Below are 23,305 nucleotides of genomic sequence, written 5' to 3'. Positions count from 1 at the left end.
AAGTAGTATTTTTTAAAGCCTTAATATTTTTAAAAGCCTCTGAACAACCATGAAAGAAATGTCCAAAGTTCCAAAACTATTATAAGCTGGGGCATAAAATAGGCTAAGTTCAATTTTAATACAGACTATTTTTTATATTTACATTTTCCTTTCAAAATAATCACGTAAAATTACAAATTGAACTTATAGTTAAAGAAAGCGGGCTGATTGTATCTCCTATGTCACTAATAGAAAAGAAATAAAAAAGGAAATAAACCCACAATAACCACCTTCTAAAACAGCCCTCATGATGATTCTCTCTTCCTGGTACTTCATACCTCGTCCCATGTTGAAGAGGGCTGACCTGTGTAACCAATAACATATAGAAATAATGGAGTGTGATTTCTGAGGCTAGATTATAACAGTCACTGCTTCTGTCTCACTCTCTCTTGGGGAAGCCAGGTACCACGTTGTGAACAGGCTCCGGCAGTCTTATTGAAAAGTCCATAAAACCGTAAAAACTTAGGTTTTCTACCAACAGGGAGCACCAATATGCCATTCATGTAAGTGATCTTGGGGCAGATTCTCCAGCTCCAGTTAACCTTCAGATGACTGTAGCCCCAGCCAACATACTTGACTACAACTTCACAAAAGACCTCAAGCCAGCACCATTTCCAAATTCTTGACCCTCAGAACAATGAGATAACAAATATTTGCTATTGTTCTTATTATTGTATGGGAAATAACTGGGGGAGTGGGCAGGCGTCCAGTCTCAGAATTTCTGGAATCACTTCTTCGTGCTGGCAACCTCGTGCTGGCAATGCTCGAACCTTGAGCATTTTGAACTCGCAGTCTTGATCAGGGGCCAGCCTCCCCCACTGTGACAATGTCACCAATCTGGATGCCCCGAAGCAGGGGGACAGGTCCATGGACATATTCTTATGTATTTTTGGATGCAGTGGAGGTAGTCTCAGCGGACAACAATAGTCCTCTGCATCTTCATCTTGGTCACCACACCAGATAGGATCTGCCCTCAGATGGAGACATTACCAGTAAAGGGACATTTCTTGTCAATGTAGGTGGCCCTCAATGGCCTTCCAGGTGCTTTGAAGCCCAGGCCAATGTTCTTGTATTGTGGGAGCTTCTCCTCGACAGTTTCTCCAAGCAGGACCCTCTTTTTATTTTGAAAGATGGTACCTGCTGCCTTTGGTAGGGACGCTCAGTCCAGGAGTCACTCCTTATCTAATATATGCGGCTTCACAATTAAATACCAAAACGACGGGCTCCTTGGATTAGCCCTAGGATTTAGTTCTCACAGGACTAACCCTAAGGCCCAAGAGCTCCAGAAAACCACCCCATAAGACTTGGATTTTAAGAAGGTGACTCCTAAAATGCTTGTGCCTCTATTAAACTCCAAGCGTGGAACCCCCAGGACTTAGAAGGCTCTAATCTAGATTAACACAAAGACACATGCCCTCTACTTGATTTAATCCCTAGGAAATTGAGGACTCTGGCAATTAACTCCCAAACTGGGGCATGTGGTCCCACTCCTTAGCACACACTTCTGAGACTCAGGACAGGACCTACAGCCTTGGCACCAGCCCCCAGCCCACACCTGAATTCTACTGGTTTTAGGACAATAAGTTGTGGGTAATTTATTACACAGCAACAGATAACTAATATAACAGTGGAAATAATACTAAGAGCAAAAGGAAGACACACAGATTTCCAAACACTGGAAAGCAAATGGAAGTGTGTGGACAGATGAAAGAGATGAGGAAGCCATAGTCCAGAATAAGTTCAAGAGGGGATACAGTCAAAGAGGAGACATTTGCTAAGCAGAGCCTCAAAGAGAACCAGGCTCACAGTGAGCAGGTATGAGGGCAAGACTGAAGAAGAGGGATTGAAAATAGTAGTTTAAATGAAAGTCTGTCCAAACAACTGTAGTTGTCCTATATCTTATTATACTCTCTGCCCCAGAAAAAAAGAATTTGCAACCAGAGAACATTTCTCTTTAAAAATTACTTGAGGGCTTCCCTGGTGGCGCAGTGGTTGAGAGTCTGCCTGCCGATGCAGGGGACACGGGTTCGTGCCCTGGTCCGGGAAGATCCCACGTGCCGCGGAGCGGCTGGGCCTGTGAGCCATGGCCGCTGAGCCTGCGCGTCCAGAGCCTGTGCTCCGCAGCGGGAGAGGCCACAACAGTGAGAGGCCCGCGTACCACAAAAAAAAAAAAAAAAAAAAAGAAAAAAAAAATTACTTGAATGGGGGCCTCCCTGGTGGCGCAGTGGTTAAGCACCTGCCTGCCAACGCAGGGGACACGGGTTCGGGAAGATCCCACATGCCGCGGAGCAACTAAGCCCGTGCGCCACAACTTCTGAGCCTGTGCTCTAGTGCCCGCAAGCTACAACTACTGAGCCCAAGTGCCACAACTACTGTAGCCCACATGCCTAGAGCTCATGCTCCGCAACAAGAGAAGCCACCGCAGTGAGAAGCCTGTGCACCGGAACGAAGAGTAGCCCCCGCTCGCTGCAACTAGAGAAAGCCCTCGCGTAGCAACGAAGACCCAACGCAGCCAAAAATAAATAAATAATATAAACTTAATAAAAAAAAAAATTACTTGAACGGAAATTCCCTGGCAGTCCAGCGGTTAGGACTCCATGCTTTCACTGCCAAGGGCCTGGCTTCAATACCTGGTCAGGGAACTAAGATCTCACAAGCTGCGTGGTGCAGCCAAAAAACAAACAAACAAAAATTACTTGAACTACCTGGGGAAAGTAAGGCTGCTAGGGTGAGTGATGGGTCCCCCAGAGTAAGGCCCTCTTCATTCTGCATCCCGGTGTGCCCTATTAGGCTCTTTACAGACCATTCATCCTAAAGAAAAGCCTGCCAATCAGCAACCTCAAAGAAGTCAACTGAGGCCAGTTATCCTTCCTGCTCACCTATTCAAGGAAGAAACAAACAGAAAACAATGCTCTAAACCTCCACAATCTACCTAAGGAAATCAGTCCAGTCACCAGCTAAGCTTTCACATTTAAAAGGAAAACCATTGGCACAAGAATGAAAGCCCAAAATAAAAGAGACAAATTGACCCCAGAGGAAGTAAGATAATTCTGGATTGCTATAAACAAGTGCTATCAAGTCAGAGAGGTACAGCAAAAGCTTTCCAAGCTTCCTTTTAGACTATGAGTATAGGTATCTGAATTATAAGAAATAAAATTTTTTCTTCTCTTTAAAGAGCACCCTAAAATTTATATATTAAACATGCACACAGTGCAGAGTGGTAATTCTAAGAAAAACTAAAGTTACAGCTAAAAACGCTCTCTCTGCAATATTAGTTTCTACCTATCAAATGACAATCTCTTTAACAGATGGGAGAGTTAGGAGAGTACTCAATGCAGTGGTACTCTAACATTAAAAAGACTTTTTGGAACTTGAAAATTAAGCTAAGTGAAAGAACATCAAACACAAAAGATCATATATTGCGTGATTCTATTTGTATGAAATGCCCAGGATAGGCAAATTCATAGAAACAGAAGGTATAGGAGTAAGTGCCAAGGGCGATTAGGCAGAGAAAAGGGAGAGAAAAGGGAGCGATGACCAATAGGGAGGAGTTTCTTTTGGGGGTGATAAAAATGTTCTAGAATTAGAAAGTTTGCACACTTCTGAATATACTAAAAAACACTGAATTGTATACTTTAAAACAGTGAATTTTATAGTATGTGAATTATATCTCAATAAAGCTCTTATTTTAAAGAAAGACTTTTCAGAGAAAAAAGCCTCTGGTTCCAAACCAATGTTTGGCAAAGCTTATACAGGAAAATTTTTTTAATTACTTTCACAAATGACTAACCAACCTTAGAGAAAAGCCTATGCCAGGACTTGTTTTAATCTAAATAGGTGAAAACTCTTTCTGATAATTCTGAATAAAGCTTTCAAATGATCACAAACTGTGTAACTTCATAAGGAGTTCTGGTCTTATTTTCTTAATAACTTTCTTCATTAAGCAGTTTTTCTTAAGTGCTTGGCATATAGTAAATGCTATTAAAAATAATTTAACAAACATTTCTTAGTACGCAATTTATCTTGGAACATTCACATTCTGAGATCATGCATTTATACCCTAGAAGCATTCCTAGGAGGTTTCTCAAATAGTGAGCCCTTCTTGTGGTATTCATGCATTTTGTTTTCCATAAGATTTTTTTTAGTTTACCAAAGCTTTGTAACTTAAACCACAAATTTAAAGTGAGTACAATGAATACTTGGCAAATTTTTTTTTTTTTTCTTTTTTTTTTTGTGGTACGCGGGCCTCTCACTGTTGTGGCCTCTCCCATTGTGGAGCACAGGCTCTGGACGCACAGGCTCAGCGGCCATGGCTCACGGGCCCAGCCGCTCTGCGGCATGTGGGATCTTCCCAGACCGGGGCACGAACCTGTGTCCCCTGCATCGGCAGGCAGACTCTCAACCACTGCGCCATCAGGGAAGCCCAGCAAAGTATTTTTTAAGGTTGCATATTATAAAGAAACTTTAGAGCAATTTGCTCTAAAGGTATATTGTTCTTCACAGTGGAAAAAATGCAAAGTGACTTGCAATTCTCTTTACAAACCATTTAGGACATAAGTGTCTACAGCAAGAAAGATAAAAAGCATTTGACAAAATAAAACATCCTTTTATGATAAAAATTCTCAACAAATTGGCACAGAAGGAATGCACCTCAACATAATAAAGGCCACATATGACAAGCCCACAGCTAACATCATATTCAACATTGAAAGGTCGAAAACTCTTTCTCTAAGATCAGGAACAAGACAAGGGTGCCCACTCTCACCAATCCTATTTAACATAGCACTGTTAAGTTCTAGCCAGAGCAATTAGGCAAGAGACACAAAGAAAAGACATTCAAATCAGAAAGAAGTAAAACTGCCTCTGTCTCTACATGATATGATCTTATACACAGAAAAATCCTAAAGACTCCACCAAAAAACTATTAGAACTAATAAACAAATACAGTAAAGTTGCAGGATACAAAAATCAATATACAAAAATCAGTTCCATTTCTATGCCCTAAAACAAACTATCAAAAAGAGAAATTAAGAAAAGTCCCATTTACAATAGCATGAAAAAGAGTAAAACACTTAGGAATAAATTTAACCGAGGAAATGAAAAATCTGTAGAGTGAAAACTATAATATTTTGATGAAGAAACTGAAGAAGACATGAATAAATGAAAAGACACTCATGTTCATGGATCAGAAGAATTAATATTGTTAAAATGTCCATACTACCTAGAGCCATTAGAGATTCATTGCAATCCCTATCAAAATTCCAATGGAATTTTCCACAGAAACAGAAAAAAAAATCCTAAAATTTGTGTGGAAACACAAAAGACCCCAACTAGCCAGAGCAATCCCAGGAAAGAACAAAACTGGAGGTATTCTACTTCCTGATTTCATACAATAATACAAAGCTGAAGTAATCACACAGTATCATACTAGTACAAAAACAGACACAGACCAATGGAACAGAACCAAGAGCCCAGAAATAACCCTTGCATATAAAGTCAACCAATATTTGACAAAAGGGCCAAGAATATTCAGTGGGGAAAGGACTCTTCAATAAATGGTAGTGGGAAAACTGGATAACCACATGCAGAAAGACACTGGAACCCTATTTTACACCACTCACAAAAATTAACTCAAAATGAATTAAAGACATAAACATAAGACCTGAAACCATAAAACTCCTAAAAAAAAAATATAGGGAGAAAAAGCTCCTTGACATTTGTCCTGACAACAATTTTTTTGATATGACACCCAAAGCACAAGCAACAAGGTAAAAATAAACAAGCGGGACTGAATTAAACTAAAAAGCTTCTGTACAGAAAAAGAAACAATCGACAAAATGAAAAGGCAACCTACGGAATGGGAAAAAATATTTGCAAACCATCTATCTGATAAGGGGTTAATATTCAGAGGGCCTGAATAGACATTTTTCCAAAGAAGACACAAATGGCCAACAGGTACATTAAAAGGTGTTAAACATCACTAATCATTAGGGAAATGCAAGTCAAAACTATAATGAAACATCACCTCAAACAGAATAGCTATCAGCAAAAAGACAAGAGATAACAAATGCTGGCGAGGATGTGGAGAAAAGGAAACCCTGGTGCATGGTTAGTAGAAATGTAAACTGGTACAGCTACTATGGAAAACAATATGGATGTTCCTGAAAAAATGAAAAATATAATTCAGCAATCCTACTTCTTTTCTATAATTCAGGGCTTCCCTGGTGGTGTAGTGGTTAAGAATCTACCTGCCAATGCAGGTGACATTGGGTTTGAGCCCTGGTCCGGGAAGATCCCACATGCCGCAGAGCAACTAAGCCTGTGCGCCACAACTACTGAGCCTGCACTCTAGAGCCCACGAGCCACAACTACTGAGCCTGCATGCCACGACTACTAAAGCCCGTGCGCCTAGAGCCTGTGCTCTGCAAAAAGAGAAGCCACCGCAATGAGAAGCCCACGCACCACAACAAAGAGTAGCCCCCACTCGCTGCAACCACAGAAAAGCCCGCATGCAGCAATGAAGACCCAACACAGCCAAAAATAAAATTAAACAAAATAAAAAATTTTTAAAATATATATGTATATAATTCAGCAATCCTACTGTTTTTCGGGTATATATTTAAAAAAAAATGAAATCACTATCTTGAGATATCTGCATTCCCATGTTCATTGCAGCACTATTCACAATAGGCAAGAAATGGAAACAAGTCAAATATCCATCAGTGGATGAATGCATAGAGAAGATGTGGTATACATATATTTATATATATTCAATGGAATATTATTCATCCATGAGAAAGAAAGAAATCCTGCCATTAACAATATGTATGGGGCAGGGCCTTGAAGGCATTATGTTACGTGAAGTCAGACAGAGAAAGACAAATACAGTTCACCCTTCAACAATGTGCTGGTTAGGGGCGCTGACCCCCCATGTGGTTGAAAATAGTCATCCCATGGTTTCCTCAAAGGACTGGTTCCAGGACCTGCCTCGGACACCAAAATCCTCAGATGCTCAAGTCCTACTGTTGGCCCTTAGTATTCGCAGTTTCACATCCTCGGATTCAACCAACTGCAGATAATGTAGTATGTATTTATTGAAAAAAATCCACATATAAATGCACCTACACAGTTCAAACCTATGCAGTTCCAGGGTCAACTGTACTGTATGGTATCACGTACATGTGGGATCTAAAAAAGCCAAACCCATAAAAACAGAGATTTAGAATGGTGAGTGCCAGGAACTGGGGGTGGGAAAAATGGGGAGATGCTGGTCGAAGGGTACAAATGTCCAGTCAGAAGATGAGTAAGTTCTGAGGATCTAATGTACAGCATAGTGACCCCAGTTAACAATACTACATTACATGCTTGAAAGTTGCTAAGAGAGTAGATCTTAAACGTTCCCACCACAAAGAAAAAAAGGTAATCATGTGAGGTGCTGGAGGTGTTAACTAACCTTACTGTGTTCATTATTCCACAATATATGTGTATCAGATCATCACTTTGTACAGCTTAAACTTACACAAAGTTATATGTCAATTATATCTCAATAAAGCTAGAAAAAACAGAAAGATAACCCTGTCTATATAGAATAGTAAAAAGAAGAGGAAATAGCTTCTTCATAAAACAAGTAAAAAAAAAGAAGACAAGTAGATATGTTCTGTGTGTTGCAAACTTACAAGTATAAAAATATAAGGAAAAGGATGAACAATTCAGGAGATGATACTGTGAGCAATAGCTAAAATATACATATACAGAAAAATCTTGAGACAATGAAAGATTATGGTCAGTACAGCTTTAAAAAAGGCAGAATCAAGGTTTAGGGTACAGGGTGTTGGAACACCTAAAGCTTTCCACACTAGAGCTTGAATTCACACATCAATTACAGATGTGTGATACTATCGATATGAAAAAGGACAGCATTAGTATCCAAAATCTACCATAAAAATGAAAGAATTCTAAGACAAAATTGGCCATATGTGATTTTTTAAAGCTGTTTCAAGTAGAAAAAGATGACCACTTTGCAATCTTCTCTTTGGATAAAAAATTTAAATCTCAGTGGAAAACAAATTACCCATAAATCTGTAATTCAGTGATCACCACTCCTTACACATTAGTGTATTTATATCTAGTCTTCTTTTCCTCAGCCTAAATACTTACATAATATACCACATACATGTTTTTCTTTATTACAAAATTACAAGCATACTCTCTATATAAAACCTACATACTACTCTTTTCGCTTAACATATGTTCCCATGTCATTAAAAATTATTGAAACATGTTTATGGCAATATAATACTTCAAATTATGGATGTTCCATAATTTGGTATTAGACTGTTTTCAGTTTTTCATTATTATTAAAAATGCTACAGTGAATAGTTTTATATATAAATCTTTGAATCCGATCATTTCCTTGGAAAAAATATCTAGAGGCATGATCTCTCAGCTAAAGAATCTGAATATGTTTAAGACACTTGATATAAGGTTAATTGCTTTCCATTGAGACACTTATATGCCTCACCCATAATCCACAGTGTATTAAAGTGCTTATCTAAAGTTTGTGTTTACATGTCCACCTCTCTAAAGAGACTCTAAGCTCCTGTGGGAACTTATATTCATGGTATATTCATCTTTGTATCCTGGTATCTTATCATCTTTGTATCTCTGTATCTATCTACAGAGTTGATACTCAATAAGTGGCTACTGAACTGAATTACAGCACAATGGCAAAACTGTATTCTCCACCTAAAAAGAATAAGAAATCCTCATTAGGAACATACATGTCCTACCTCTGCTGCTGAAGCAAAAGAATCGGTTGATGTGACACTCAAGGTGTCTCTCAGGCCAAAGTCATCCATATTCCCCTTCATGGTGATATCTGTATCTTTGTCTTAAAAGAAAAGGTGAAAAGTTCAGAAATTGACATTCCTTGTCATTGCCATATTTCATATTCTATGGTTGGTTTTTCTTTTTCTTTTTTCGTTTGAACATTAGTCTTTATTTAGAATTCTGGAATCTAAAAGGAAAACAATACAAATCAATGGGATATAATCTGACAAGACTCTCAAAGTGCTTCAAACTGATTCTGAACACTGCCAAGAAGGGGAGAAAGTACTATAAAGAAGACATGTTTATTTTTTAAAAATATTAAACTATTTCAGATTTTAAAAGCTTTTGAGTAAATAATAACTTAAACTGGTATATAATAACTGGAGTTGGATTATCTACCAGCTATCAGCATATACCACAGATAGCCTGAAACAGAGCAATTTAAGTTGCAAGTGGCCTTGCCCAAATCGGGATAACTGGTAGGTTCATTCAAATTAAATGAATTATTCGCATAAAATGTTGTCTGGCCAGTCACTTGTGATAAACTGACCAATTAAAATAATTCAGGAAGATACCTTCAGTCTCTAAGGTCTACTTTAAAACACTGAAAGGCCCAAAATGATCTGGTTTAGGTCCCTCATGTTTATTCTGCTTACTTGAGGATCAAATATAACTGCCCCAATGATTTTATTTTTATTTATTTATTTTTTGGCCACACTGTGGCGGCTTGTGGTTCTTAGTTCCCCAACCAGGGACTGCAACTGGGCCCCTGGCAGTGAGGGCACAGAGTCCTAACCACTGGACTGCCAGGGAATTCCTCCCCAATGATTTAAAGTGTTGAAAAATTTTAAAGGCATTTGTAAATGGCTAATATGACCATACCAAGACAGACTACCTATTACCAGTACAAAGCATTCTGAACGTCGATGTCAATATCTTCACATACTATCATCTAACTGTTAACATTACATTTTCATTGGTACAGCTACTATGGAGAACAGTATGGAGGTTCCTTAAAAAACTAAAAATAGAGCTACCATATGATCTTGCAATCCATTCCTGGGCATATATATGGAGAAAAACATGGTCCGAAAGGATACATGCACCCCAATGTTCATTGTAACACTGTTTACAATAGCCAAGACATGGAAGCAACCTAAATATCCATCAACAGAGGAATGGATAAAGAAGATGTGGTACATATATACAACGGAATCTTATTCAGCCATAAAAAGGAACGAAATAATGCCATTTGCAGCAACATGGATGGACCTAGAGACTGTCATACTAAGTGAAGTAACTCAGGGAAAGAGAAATATCTTAATGATATGGCTTATATGTGGAATCTAAAATGAAATGATATAAATGAACTTATTTACAAAACAGAAACAGACTCACAGACTTAGAGAAGGAACTTATGGTTACCAGGGAGGAAGGGTGGGGGGAAGGATAGTTAGGGAGTTTGGGATTGACATGTACACACTGCTGTAGTTAAAATGGATAACCAACAAGGACCTACTGATTGGCACAGGGAACTCTGCTCAATATTATGTAACAACCTAAATGGGAAAAGAATTTGAAAAAGAAGAGATACATATATATATACATATATAACCGAATCACTTTTCTGTTTATAGTTTTTTAACTATCACAATATTATTAATCAACTATACTCCAATATAAAATAAAAAGTTTAAAAAAATTACATTTTCAAACAAATTCAGTACTCACTTATAGATGTGACTACATTGTAGCAAGCAACTGATACTCTTCAAATTCTATCACAAGTATGAAAAAAGCAAAGAACAAAATATACACAGATTTTTATTTTGATTTTCAATCTGCTAAATTTGTCAGATACTTAATCTTGTTTGAAAATAAATCGGAAATCTCTTTGGCTTTCATTAATCCAAGTTTCTATTACATCATTTTTTCCCAAAATAAAGTTCATTACCTTTACCATAAATGTTCCAAATCCTGTTTACAACCCCCAAGTACCAGAAAACAGACCTTTTGTGATGATCTACAGGAAGTGTAAAGTTTTAAAAAATCCAAACCATCAATTTAGTTGAAACTCAAAAGTTTTGCCATTTGTATTCCAATCTCTAAGCCAAGCAGAAGAGCGAATTGGGACAAGGTTTATTCCTATTAAGTATCAAAAATAACCATACTCATAGCATATTTTTTTCTACTTTATATTTGGTGGGACCATAGTTGACATTTTAACCATTTATCTTCCAAATTTAAGTTATAATTGTTTTCAAATGAAGCTTACATCAATCCTTTTAAAATACCTAACTTGTCAGTTCAAAATCCTACTACTAAATGACTATTAACTGAACAAAATCTGAGGTTAAATTTTTCTATTTTCAAAAATAAAAGTTCTTTTAGGAATTTAAAATTTTTTCATCAAACTTGAGAACAAAACAACATAATCGTTTTACACTTATAAACAGCTATAAAACTGGTATTTTGGGGCACTCAGGTATCCAGAAAAATTCCCAGTATTCTCTTTTCAGTGCATATATGGCCTTTGAAAATACATACACAAACTCTGAGGAATCAATTATTTACAAAATTAAATCAGCATTCATAACTTTCAAACCTTTATCTTCTTAATTATTTTCCATCGTTGGTATTAATTCTGCAAAAAAAAAAAAATCACACTACAACCTTCATTATGCCAAAGCACGTTTAAAGTGGGATTAAGTTACAAGCCAACTAAGTTAAATCTTGGTTCCATATGCCTTTTGCTATTTTCGGAGTAGAACACAGACATTTATCTTATGTCACTTTACCTTTCAGACATTACCCAGGAGCTGTTAAAAGTCTGTTTTACTTCACTCAACAGTAACCAGCCATTCAATGTCATCCAGATCAGCTACCGTGGTTGTATTTTATTTTTTTTAAATCTAACAAAGAAAAGTGGCTCCGAGGAACTGGAAAGTCTTACTCATTAAACCCAACTTCATAAACCACAGACCATATCTCTCATTTCAGTAATTGTTATGATTCCTGGAATGACAGCTTAATAATTTTGAAGAGAAATAATACATCTGTTTTTTAGATAAGCCAATAAAAAGTATAAAGAAAGAATATTGGGCAATATTTAACTGCTTTTGTGCAGTTTTAAAATTTACAATACTTAAATTTTAATTTTTTTTTTTTTAAGTTTTAGCTGCATTGGGTCTTTGTTGCTGTGCGCGGGTTCTCCCTAGTTGCAGTGAGCGGGGGGCTACTCTTCGTTGCAGTGTGTGAACTTCTCATTGTGGTGGCTTCTCCTGTTGCGGAGCACAGGATCTAGGAACACGGGCTTTAGTAGCTGTGGCACACAGGCTCAGTAGTTGTGCCTTGCGGACTCTAGAGCGCAGGCTCAGTAATTGTGGCAAATGGGCTTAGTTGCTCCGAGGCATGTGGGATCTTCCCGGACCAGGGCTTGAACCTGTGTCCCCTGCATTGGCAGGTGGATCCTTAACTACTGTGCCACCAGGGAAGCCCTGCCAAATATATTCTTTACTCAAGTTTTCGGTTTCTCTTGAATCTTCTCCAACATATAAATTTCTCTCCTTCTGTTCCCTTGCCCCATGCTACCCAGGAACACATACTGTTTTATAATATGCAGCTCAAGTACTATCTAAACCCTGCACGCATTCTCCTCCAAAAACTACCTAATTTGTTGCTTTTATGTAACGCAGTACAGAAGAGATGTTAAAACCATGGGTTCTGGAGCCAGACAGCTTAGATTCAAAGTCTGACTCTGCTACTTTTTAGCTGTGTAACCTTGGGTAAGTTTCTTATCTTCTCCATTCCTCAGTGTTCTCAACTGTAAAATCGGAATAAAATCTACCACACAGGGCTGTGTGAGGATTAAACAAGTTAATATAGTCGGCCCTCCATAACTACAGGTTCCACATCAGAGGAGCCAACCAACCACAGATGGGGGGAAAAAATCCAGAATATTCCAAAAAGCAAAGCTTGAATGTGCTGTGTGCCAAGAACTATTACATAGCACTTACACTGTATTTGCAACTATTTACATAATATTTACATTGTACTAGGTATTATACGTAATCTAGAGATGATTTAAAGTATATGGGAGGATGTGCATAGGTTATATGCAAATACTACAACATTTTATATAAGGGACTTGAGCATCCACGGATTTTGGTATCCATGGGGAGCAGGGATGACTGTATATGTAAAGTAAGCACTGGATAAATGTTAGCTATTCATATTATTATGCAAAAGATAAGGACATACCATTTAATACACTCTCTGAATCTTTATTTAATTACTGCCTGAATATGCAACCTGTCTGTCCAGCTGGACTGAAACAACTTGAGTGGATGAACTTTCTCTTTTTTTCTCTTTCCTTTTTCTTTCATTTTTTCTTTTTTCTGATGGTTCCTACAGTTCTCAGTACAGCATTGAACACATTGCAAACTTAATTATTTGTTCACATAAACTAAATAAAACTTGTTATTATAGACTGACCATTCTCAACACATGAAAAATCCCTATTTTAAAACCTCTCATGTATTTCCCCTGGGTTATTTTGCTTGTTCTATGATGTTAACTTGTTTTAAGAGCACTGTTAAAATTCTTATGTTTCTAAAATCCAACCCTAAATTAATTAAACTTATGATACTATAAACATGAAATATGCAGCTTAAGCCCCTTAAGGACTCATCATTAACCTCAGAAGTGCCTAAAAGAAAGCTTTCCACATAATTGGACGATAAATATAAAAAAAATGCTCCATGTGTTGCCTCACTGGCTCTCAGTGGGGCAGCTTTTTTTTTTTCTAACCTTCTTAAATAGTAAATCTAACATTTTTAAGAACATTTTTTACATGTCTCAATCATCCAGAACTTTTAAAACATTCATGCATAGACATAAACTATGTTCTTTGGAAGAACACTGAAAGTATACTGCTTACTTTTAACTAAATAGTCATATATTTTAGGCTGAAAATCTGACTGGATTCAAGTCTTCCTCCTTCTTTAACAATCTCATAATTCACATAATACTTAAGTTTTTTCCAAAGCAGAATTTGCTTGAAAGTTATACAAAGAAAAAGAAAAAACGAGAGGACACTTCAGCTCTGAAACTTGGAACCTCAAGCCTGGATCTATTTCTTTAAACCAAACCAAGTGGGTTTTATGCATGTCTCACTTTTGCCATGCCCAGGCATATTCTATTTTCTGTCACTTAGAAGGCATCAGGTCTATTTTAACTTCAGCAGGTTCTAGTGGAGATTCCAAAGATGCCACTCTTCTTTTCAAATCCAAGCTGTCCACTGTGGATTTTATAACACCAACAAGAAGAGGAAGCCTGCCAAATGTCTCAATGTCATCTGACTTCTATGTCAGCAGCTATTCTCCAGATGATTTTTAGCAGTTTAAATATGACGTGGAACCTTATCTTTTTTATGGTTTTAATAAAAATGGAAAAGGTCCTGCTGCTGACAAGTTATTTTCCAGAATCTGCTATAACCTGTTAAAATAATTAAGAAATCTAGAAAATTACTGCTGTTCTTTCTTTATCCTGTATGACTATGTGCTCCTTCCACACTGTGGATAATTTTTTACTCTCATTTATTTTAATACTACAGAAAAGTTTGAGAGAAAAAAACAAACTGGAATACAAAAACCAAAAACAACATAGGGGAGGGGGAACTGGATGAAGGTAGTCAAAGGTACAAACTTCCAGGTATGTAATGTAAAACATAATAAATATAATTTACACTATTTGATGTTATATATGAAAGTTGTTAGGAGAGTGAATCCTGGGACTTCCCTGGTGGTCCAGCGGTAAAGAATCCGCCTTAAAATGCAGGGCACACGGGTTCAATCCCTGGTCAGGGAACTAAGATCCCACATACTGCGGGACAACTAAGCCCATGCCACAACTACTGAGCTTGCGTGCCTCACCTAGAGAGCCTGCGTGCTGCACACCACAGAGCTAAGGCATTCTCAACTCTACATGCCACAACTACAGACCCCACGTGCTCTGGACCCCGCGCACCACAACTAGACACAGAAAAACCCACACACCACGACAAGAGAGAAGCCCGTGCACTGCAACGAAAGATCCCGCATGCCTCAACAAAGATCCTGCGTGCTGCAACTGAGACGTGACGCAGCCAAAAAATAAATAAATAATAAATAAATCTAAAAAAGAGAGAGTAAATCCTAACAGTTCACATCACAATAAAATTTTTCCCCGTTTCTTCTTTTTGTATTGCCTATTTCACCATTTTATTTTTTTATGTATTTTTTTTACATCAGGTTCTTATTAGTTATCTATTTTATACATATTAGTGTATATATGTCAATCCCAATCTCCCAAGTCATCCCACCACCACCACCCCCATCCCCACTCCCCCCCTTGGTGTCCATATGTTTGTTCTCTACATCTGTGTCTCTATTTCTGCCTTGCAAACTGGTTCATCTCTACCATTTTTTAGATTCCACATATCTATGTTAATATATGATACTTGTTTTTCTCTTTCTGACTTACTACACTCTGTATGACAGACTGTAGGTCCATCCGCGTCTCTACAAACAACCCAATTTTGTTCCTTTTTATGGCTGAGTAATATTCCATTATATATATGTACCACATCTTCTTTATCCATTTGTCTGTCGATGGGAATTTAGGTTGCTCCCATGATCTGGCTATTGTAAACAGTGCTGCATTGAACATTGGGGTGCATGTGTCTTTTTGAATTATGGTTTTCTCTTGGTATATGCCCAGTAGTGGGATTGCTGGGGCACACAGTAGTTCTAATTTTAGTTTTTTAATGAAACTCCATACTGTTCTCCAGAGTACCAATTTACATTCCCACCAACACTGCAAGAGGGTTCCCTTTTCTCCACACCCTCTCCAGCATTTGTTTGTAGATTTTCTGATGATACCCATTCTAACAGGTGTGAGGTGATACCTCATCGTAGTTTTGATTTGCATAATAATTAGTGATGTTCAGGAGCTTTTCACATGCCTCTTGGCCATCTGTATGTCTTCTTTGAAGAAATGTCTATTTAGGTCTTCTGCCCATTTTCTGATTGGCTTCTTTGTTTTTTTAATATTGAGCTGCATGAGCTGTTTATATATTTTGAAGATTAATCCTTTGTCTGTTGATTTGTTTGCAAATATTTTCTCCCATTCTGAGGGTTGTCTTCTCATCTTGTTTATGGTTTCCTTTGCTGTGCAAAAGCTTTTAAGTTTCATTAGGTCCCATTTGTTTATTTTTGTTTTTATTTCCATTACTCGAGGAGGTGGGTCATAAAAGATCTTGCTGTGATTTATGTCAAAGAGTGTTCTTTCTATGTTTTCCTCTAAGAGTTTTATAGTGTCTGCTCTTGCATTTGGGTCTTTAATCCATTTTGAGTTTATTTTTGTGTATGGTGTTAGGAAGTGTTCTAGTTTCATTCTTCTACATGTAACTGTCCAGTTTTCCCAGCACCACTTATTGAAGAGATTGTCTTTTCTCCATTGTATACCCCTGCCTCCTTTGTCATAGATTAGTTGACCATAGGTGCGTGGGTTTATCTCTGGGCTTTCTATCCTGTTTCACTGATCTATAGTTCTGTTTTTCTGCCAGTACCATATTGTCTTAATTACTGTAGTTTTGTAGTACAGTCTTAAGTCAGGGAGTCTGATTCCTCCAGCTCCATTTTTTTTCCTCAAGATTGCTTTGGCTATTCAGGGTCTTTTGTGTCTCCATACAAATTTTAAGATTTCTTTGTTCTAGTTCTGTAAAAAATGCCACTGGTAATTTGATAGGGATTGCATTGAATCTGTAGATTGCTTTGGGTAGAATAGTCATTTTCACAATATTGATTCTTCCAATCCAAGAACATGGTATATCTCTCCATCTGTTTGTGTCAGCTTTGATTTCTTTCATCAGTGTCTTACACTTTTCTGAGTACAGGTCTTTTACCTCCTTAGGTAGGTTTATTCCTAGGTATTTTATTCTTTGCTTTGCAACGGTGAATGGGATTGTTTCCTTAATTTCTCTTTCTGATTTTTTGTTGTTACTGTATAGGAATGCAAGAGATTTCTGTGCATTAATTTTGTATCCTGCAACTTTACCAAATTCATTGATTAGCTGTAGTAGTTTTCTCACGGCATCTTTACGATTATCCATATATAGTATCATGTCATCTCCAAACAGTGATAGTTTTACTTCTTCTTTTCCAATTTGTATTCCTTTTATTTCTTTTTCTTCTCAGATTGCCATGGCTAGGACTTCCAAAACTATGTTGAATAACAGTGGAGAGAGTGGACATTCTTCTCTTGTTCCTGATCTTAGAGGAAATGCTTCCACTTTTTCACCATTGAGAATGATGTTTGTTGTGGGTTTGTAATATATGGCCTTTATTATGTTGAGGTAGGTTCCCTTTATGCCCACTTTCTGGAGAGTTTTTATCATAAATGGGTGTTGAATTTTGTCAAAAGCTTTTTCTGCATCTGTTGAGATGATCATATGGTTTTTATTCTTTGTTAGTATGGTGTATCACACTGATTGATTTGTGTATATTGAAGAATCCTTGCATCCCTGGGATAAATCCCACTTGATCATGGTATATGATCCTTTTAATGTGTTGTTGCATTCCATTTGCTACTATTTTGTCGAGGATTTTTGCATCTATATTCATCAGTGGCATTGGTCTGTAATTTTCTTTTTTTGTAGTATTTTTGTCTGGTTTTGGTATCAGGGTGATGGTAGCCTCATAGAATGAGTTTGGGAGTGTTTCTTCCTCTGCAGTTTTTTGGAAGAGTTTGAGAAGGATGGGTGTTAGCTCATCTCTATGATAGAGCTCACCTGTGAAGCCACGTGGTTCTGGATTTTTGCGTGTTAGAAGATTTTTAATCACAGTTTCAATCTCATTACTTGTGACTGGTCTGTTAATATTTTCTATTTCTTCCTAGTTCAGTCTTGGAAGGTTATACCTTTCTAAAAATTTGTCCATTTCTTCCAGGTTGTCCATTTTATTGGCATAGAGTTGCTTTTAGTAGTCTCTTATGATGCTTTGTATTTCTGTGGTGTCCGTTTTAACTTCTCCTTTTTCATTTCTAATTTTATTGATTTGAGCCCTCTCCCTCTTTTTCTTCATGAGGATGGCTAAAGGATTATCAGTTTTGTTCACCTTCTCAGAGAACCAGCCTTTAGTTATACTGATCTTTCCTACTGTTTTCTTTGTTTCTATTTCATTTATTTCTGCTCTAATTTTTATCATTTCTTTCCTTCTACTAACTTTAGGTTTTGTTTGTTCTTCTTTCTTTAGATCCTTTAGGTGTAAGTTTAGATTGTTTATTTTTCTTGTTTCTTGAGGTAGGACTGTATTGCTATAAACTTCCCTGTTAAAACTGCTTTTGCTGCATCCCATAGGTTTTGGATGGTCGTGTTTTTGTTGTCATTTGTCTCTAGGTGTCTTTTGATTTCCTCTTTGATTTCTTCAGTGATCTCTTGGTTATCTAGTAATATATTGTTTAGCCTCCATGTGTTTGTTTTTTTAATGTTTATTTTCCTGTAATTATTTCTAATCTCATAGCGTTGTGGTTGGAAAAGATGCTTGATATGATTTCAATTTTCTTAACTTTACCAAGGCTTGATTTGTGACCCAAGATGTGATCTATCCTGGAGAATGTTCCATGTGCACTTAAGAAGAAAGTGTATTCTGTTGTTTTTGGATGGAATGTCCTATAAATATCAATTAAGTCCATCTTGTTGAATGTATCATTTACAGCTTGTGTTTTCTTATTTATTTTCATTTTGGATGATCTGTCCATTGGTGAAAGTGGGGTGTTGAAGTCCACTACTGTTAGTGTGTTACTGTCGATTTCCCCTTTTATGGCTGTTAGCATTAGCCTTATGTATTGAGGTGCTCTTATGTTGGGTGCATAAATATTTACAATTGTTATATCTTCTTCTTGGATTGATCCCTTGATCATTATGTAGTGTCCTTCACTGTCTCCTGTAATAGTCTTTATTTTAAAGTTTATTTTGTCTGATATGAGAATTGCTACTCCAGCTTTCTTTTGATTTCCATTTGCATGGAACAACTTTTTCCATCCCCTCACTTTCAGTCTGCATGTGCCTCTAGGTCTGAAGTGGGTCTCTTGTAGGCAGCATATATATGGGTCTTGTTTTTGTATCCATTCAGCGAGCTTGTGTCTTTTGGTTGGAGCATTTAATCCATTCAAGTTTAAGGTAATTTTTGATATGTATGTTCCTATTACCATTTTCTTAATGTAATGGGTTTGTCTTTGTCGATCCTTTTCTGCTCTTGTGTTTCCCACTTAAGAGAAGTTCCTTTAGCATTTATGGTAGAGCTGGTTTGGTGGTGCTGAATTATTTTAGCTTTTGCTTGTCTGTAAAGCTTTTGATTTCTCCATCAAAACTCAATGAGATCTTTGCCGTGTAATCTTGGTTGTAGGTTCTTCCCTTTCATCACTTTAAATATATCATGGCACTCCCTTCTGGCTTGTAGCGTTTCACCTGATATCAGCTGTTAACCTTATGGGAGTTCCCTTGTGTGTTATTTGGCATTTTTCCCTTGTTGCTTTTAATACTTTGTCTTTAATTTCTTTTTTAAAAATAAATTTATTTATTTATTTTTGGCTGCATTGGGTCTTCATTGCTGCATGCCGGCTTTCTCTAGTTGCGGCGAGTGGGGGCTACTCTTCCTTGCAGTGCGCAGGCTTCTCACTGCGGTGGCTTCTCTTGTTGCAGAGCACAGGCTGTAGGTGTGCAGGCTTCAGTAGTTGTGGTGCGCAGGCTTAGTTGCTCCGCGGCATGTGGGATCTTCCTAGACCAGGGCTTGAATCCATGTCCCCTGCATTGACAGACGGATTCTTAACCACTGCGCCACCAGGGAACTTCCTTGTCTTTAATTTTTGTCAATTTGATTACTGTGTGTCCCGTGTGTTTTTCCTTGAGTTTATCCTGCCTGGGACTCTCTGTGCTTCCTAGACTTGGGTGGCTATTTCCTTTCCCATGTTAAGGAAGTTTTCAACTATAATCTCTTCAAATATTTTCTCAGGTCCTTCCTCTCTCTTTTCTCCTTCTGGGACCCCTATAATGCGAATGTTGGTGTGTTGAATGTCGTCCCAGAGGTCTCTTAGGCTGTGCTTCTTTTCATTCTTTTTTCTTTATTCTGTTCCACAGCAGTGACTTCCACCATTCTGTCTTCCAAGTCATTTATCCATTCTTCTGCCTCAGTTATTCTGCTATTGATTCCTTCTAGTGTATTTTTCATTTCAGTTATTGCATTGTTGATCTCTGTTTGTTCTTTAATTCTTCTAGGTCTTTGTTAAACATTTACTGCATCTTCTCGATCTTTGCCTCCATTCTTTTTCCGAGGTCCTGGATCATCTTCACTATCGTTATTCTGAATTCTTTTTCTGGAAGGTTGCCTATCTCCACTTCATTTAGTTGTTTTTCTGGGGTTTTATATTGTTCCTTCATCTGGTACATAGTCTCTGCCTTTTCATTTTGTCTTTCTGTGAATGGGGTTTTAATTCCACAGGCTGCAGAATTGTAGTTCTTCTTGCTTTTGCTGTCTGTCCTCTGGTTGATGAGGCTAAGAGGCTTGTGCAAGCTTCCTGATGGGAGGGACTGGTGGTGGGTAGAGCTGGATGTTGCTCTCATGGACAGAGCTCAGTAAAACTTTAATCTGCTTGTCTGCTGATGGGTGGGGCTGAGTTCCTTCCCTGTTGGTTGTTTAGCCTGAGGCGACCCAGCACTGGAGCCTACAGACCCTTTGGTGGGGCTTATGGCACAGTCTGGGAGGGCTCACACCAAGAAGTACTTCCCAGAACTTCTGCTGTCAGTGTCCTTGTCCCCACGGTGAGCCACCACCACCCTGTCTCTGCAGGAGACCCTCCAACACTAGCAGGTAGGTCTGGGTCAGTCTCCTATGGGGTCACTCCTCCTTTCCCTGGGTCCTGATCGCACACTACTTTGTGTGTGCCCTTCAAGAGTGGAGTCTCTGTTTCCCCCAGACCTGTCGAAGCCCTGCAATCTAATCCCGCTAGCCTTCAAAGTCTGATTCTCTGGGAACCCCTCCTCCTGTTGCTGGATCCCCAGGTTGGGAAGCCTGACGTGGGGCTCAGAACCTTCACTCCAGTGGGTGGACTTCTGTGGTGTAAGTGTTCTCCAGTCTGTGAGTCACCCACCAGCAGTTATGGGATTTGATTTTACTGTGATTGTGCCCCTCCTTCCATCTCATTGTGGCTTCTCCTTTGTCTGTGGATGTGGGGTGTCTTTTTTGCTGAGTTCCAGTGTGCTCCTGTTGATGACTGTTCAGCAGTTAGCTGTGATTCCAGTGCTCTTGCAAGAGGGAGTGAGTGCACGTCCTTCTACTTGCCATCTTGACCCTGCACATCCTTCTACTTGCCATCTTGAACCAATCTCCTTTCCCTATTTCTTTAATTGTGTATCTATATGAGACGATGGATGTTCACTAAACTTGTTGTGGTAATCATTTCATGACGTATGTAAGTCAAATCATTATGCTATACACCGTAAACTTACACAGTGCTACATGTCAAAAATAAAACTGGAATCAAGAAACCCATAATTTCAGAAAGTGAAAGAATTGAGTGAGCTAACAGATGACATTTTCTTGATTTTTCCCTCTATGTACCTTAATATTGAAAAGAGCAGCAATGAAATCCACTGGAGCAAAAAAAAGGCTATCTGACCAATTCTTGATGTGGTATAACTTACACAATTTTGCCTATGTGAAACAGTACATGCACAAAACAGCCTGATACTATGTCCCTACTCAAAACAATAGTTCCACAACAGTTGTCGGTGGCTTTCCCTGTGTATCAAAACTTCTTATATGCCATGATTGGCCAACATAACTGTGATTCCTAACTGGGAAATACAGCTGCCAATGCAAAACAAGTAATAGAAGGAAAGAGAAAGGAGTAACAGCACTTTATACCTTTTTTAGGAGAAGAAAGAAGTAACTGGATTACCCAAAGGGCAAAAAGTAATTAAGGGTAGGTCTGCAGTTATGGAGACTTTAATGGGGACATTAGAACCACCAGTCACTCTGTACATTACACAAAGGTTCCTGGCTGATGGGACAAGTAGGGGCAGAACTCCAGCCCACATCTTAGGCCTACATCTTCCTGGAAGAAGTTGAACCTTTTTCTTATCACAAACGTGCTCTTCCCAAGAGGTTACATGGGCCTTTATCTAAATCAAACAAAGGCCTTGGATGGGCTAGTGCAGGTCCTGTACTTAGAAATCCAAGTGGATAAGATATAACTTGAATACAAAAAAGGCAAAGGCAAGAAGCAGGAATTTCCCTTGTGCGTGGCACCCCAGCAATTTTCATTATACTGCTTTCATCTCTGAACCGATTTTGACTTGCATATATAACACCACTTACACTTCATTTTGTAGTTTTGTTTAACACTTTGAAATTAAGATTATGAGCCTTAATGCATGAGAGAAAATTACAGGGCAAATTTCTCATATGTTCTGCAATTTGCAGTCTGCATATTTAGAGGTCTGAGTATACAAGTTAGGCCTGTAATTCACGTCACTCCCTAAAAATAAACCCTCAGGGAGTTTATCCTCTGACCACAGTGATCCTGCAGGAAAGGAAAGGACAAGGTCATAGAGTGTCAACTCTGGGCTGTCTGACATTTGACATAAGATGATAGGTTGAGGTTATTTCCTCTTGCTGCTGAGCTCTTTCAATATCGCTAAATGTTCTATCTGGCTGCTTAACAAAAGAGAAGAAAAACGTCTCTCTAGCGGTCGGGAGGTCCCACTTTACAGCTTTTCCTGTTCTCTGCCAGAGAATTTGTGCAGTCAGTACTAGGCTGGAAAAATCTCTCATTTCCCCTGAAATCCTATGCATAAGTGAGCAGACAGAAAGATGGACAAAATATTTAAACTGTCAGTCAATGTTTCCACAATCCCCTGCAAACAAGTAAATTTGATTAAGACTTCTTATAATTCTCAGTGGCTCCCTGTTGCCTAAAGGTATAAAACAAAGACCTTCAAGATTTATCTCCTGCCCACCTTTTTAGATTCATTTCCCACCACTCTCCTACATATACTGTGTTCCCAAACATATCAATCAACTTATAGTTCCCTGAACAGGCTCCACTCTACACCTTGATCCATGTTATTCCCTCCACTGGGAATGCTCTTTTCTCACGTTCCTGGTGGACTGTCTTTCTTCAAGTGTCACTCTTTTCTTTGTGTGACACCTCCACAGCACCTTCTAAAACACATTATTACAGCACTTACTTCACTGTGCTATAAAATTTTTTAATGCCTATCTCTAAAACTAGATTCTGGGTTGCCTAAAAGCAAGAGTGAAATCTTCTTCATTCTTGTCTCTCCAGTGGCTTATACCGTGTTTGACATATACCAGGAAAGCAAATGTTTGCTAAATAA

At 38.2% G+C, this 23,305-nt stretch overlaps 1 protein-coding gene across 3 annotated transcripts in view; it reads right to left on the bottom strand.

Moving 5' to 3' along the window:
• The window catches only part of MIGA1 (mitoguardin 1), an 89,042-nt gene that overhangs the window by 20,050 nt on the left and 45,687 nt on the right, over window positions 1-23,305 (bottom strand). For all 3 annotated transcript variants that reach the window (XM_024734659.1, XM_024734657.1, XM_024734658.1), the window contains exon 8: window positions 8,829-8,929. In XM_024734659.1, coding sequence (XP_024590427.1) covers window positions 8,829-8,929 — 101 coding nt within the window. The remainder of the gene's footprint in view (window positions 1-8,828; window positions 8,930-23,305) is intronic.

This window comes from Neophocaena asiaeorientalis, unplaced genomic scaffold (assembly GCF_003031525.2).
Source record: "Neophocaena asiaeorientalis asiaeorientalis breed wild unplaced genomic scaffold, Neophocaena_asiaeorientalis_V1.1 scaffold15, whole genome shotgun sequence".
NCBI lineage: Eukaryota > Metazoa > Chordata > Mammalia > Artiodactyla > Phocoenidae > Neophocaena > Neophocaena asiaeorientalis.
The sequence above is the reverse complement of the archived record's forward strand: the minus strand, read 5'-3'. Positions and strand labels throughout refer to the sequence as shown.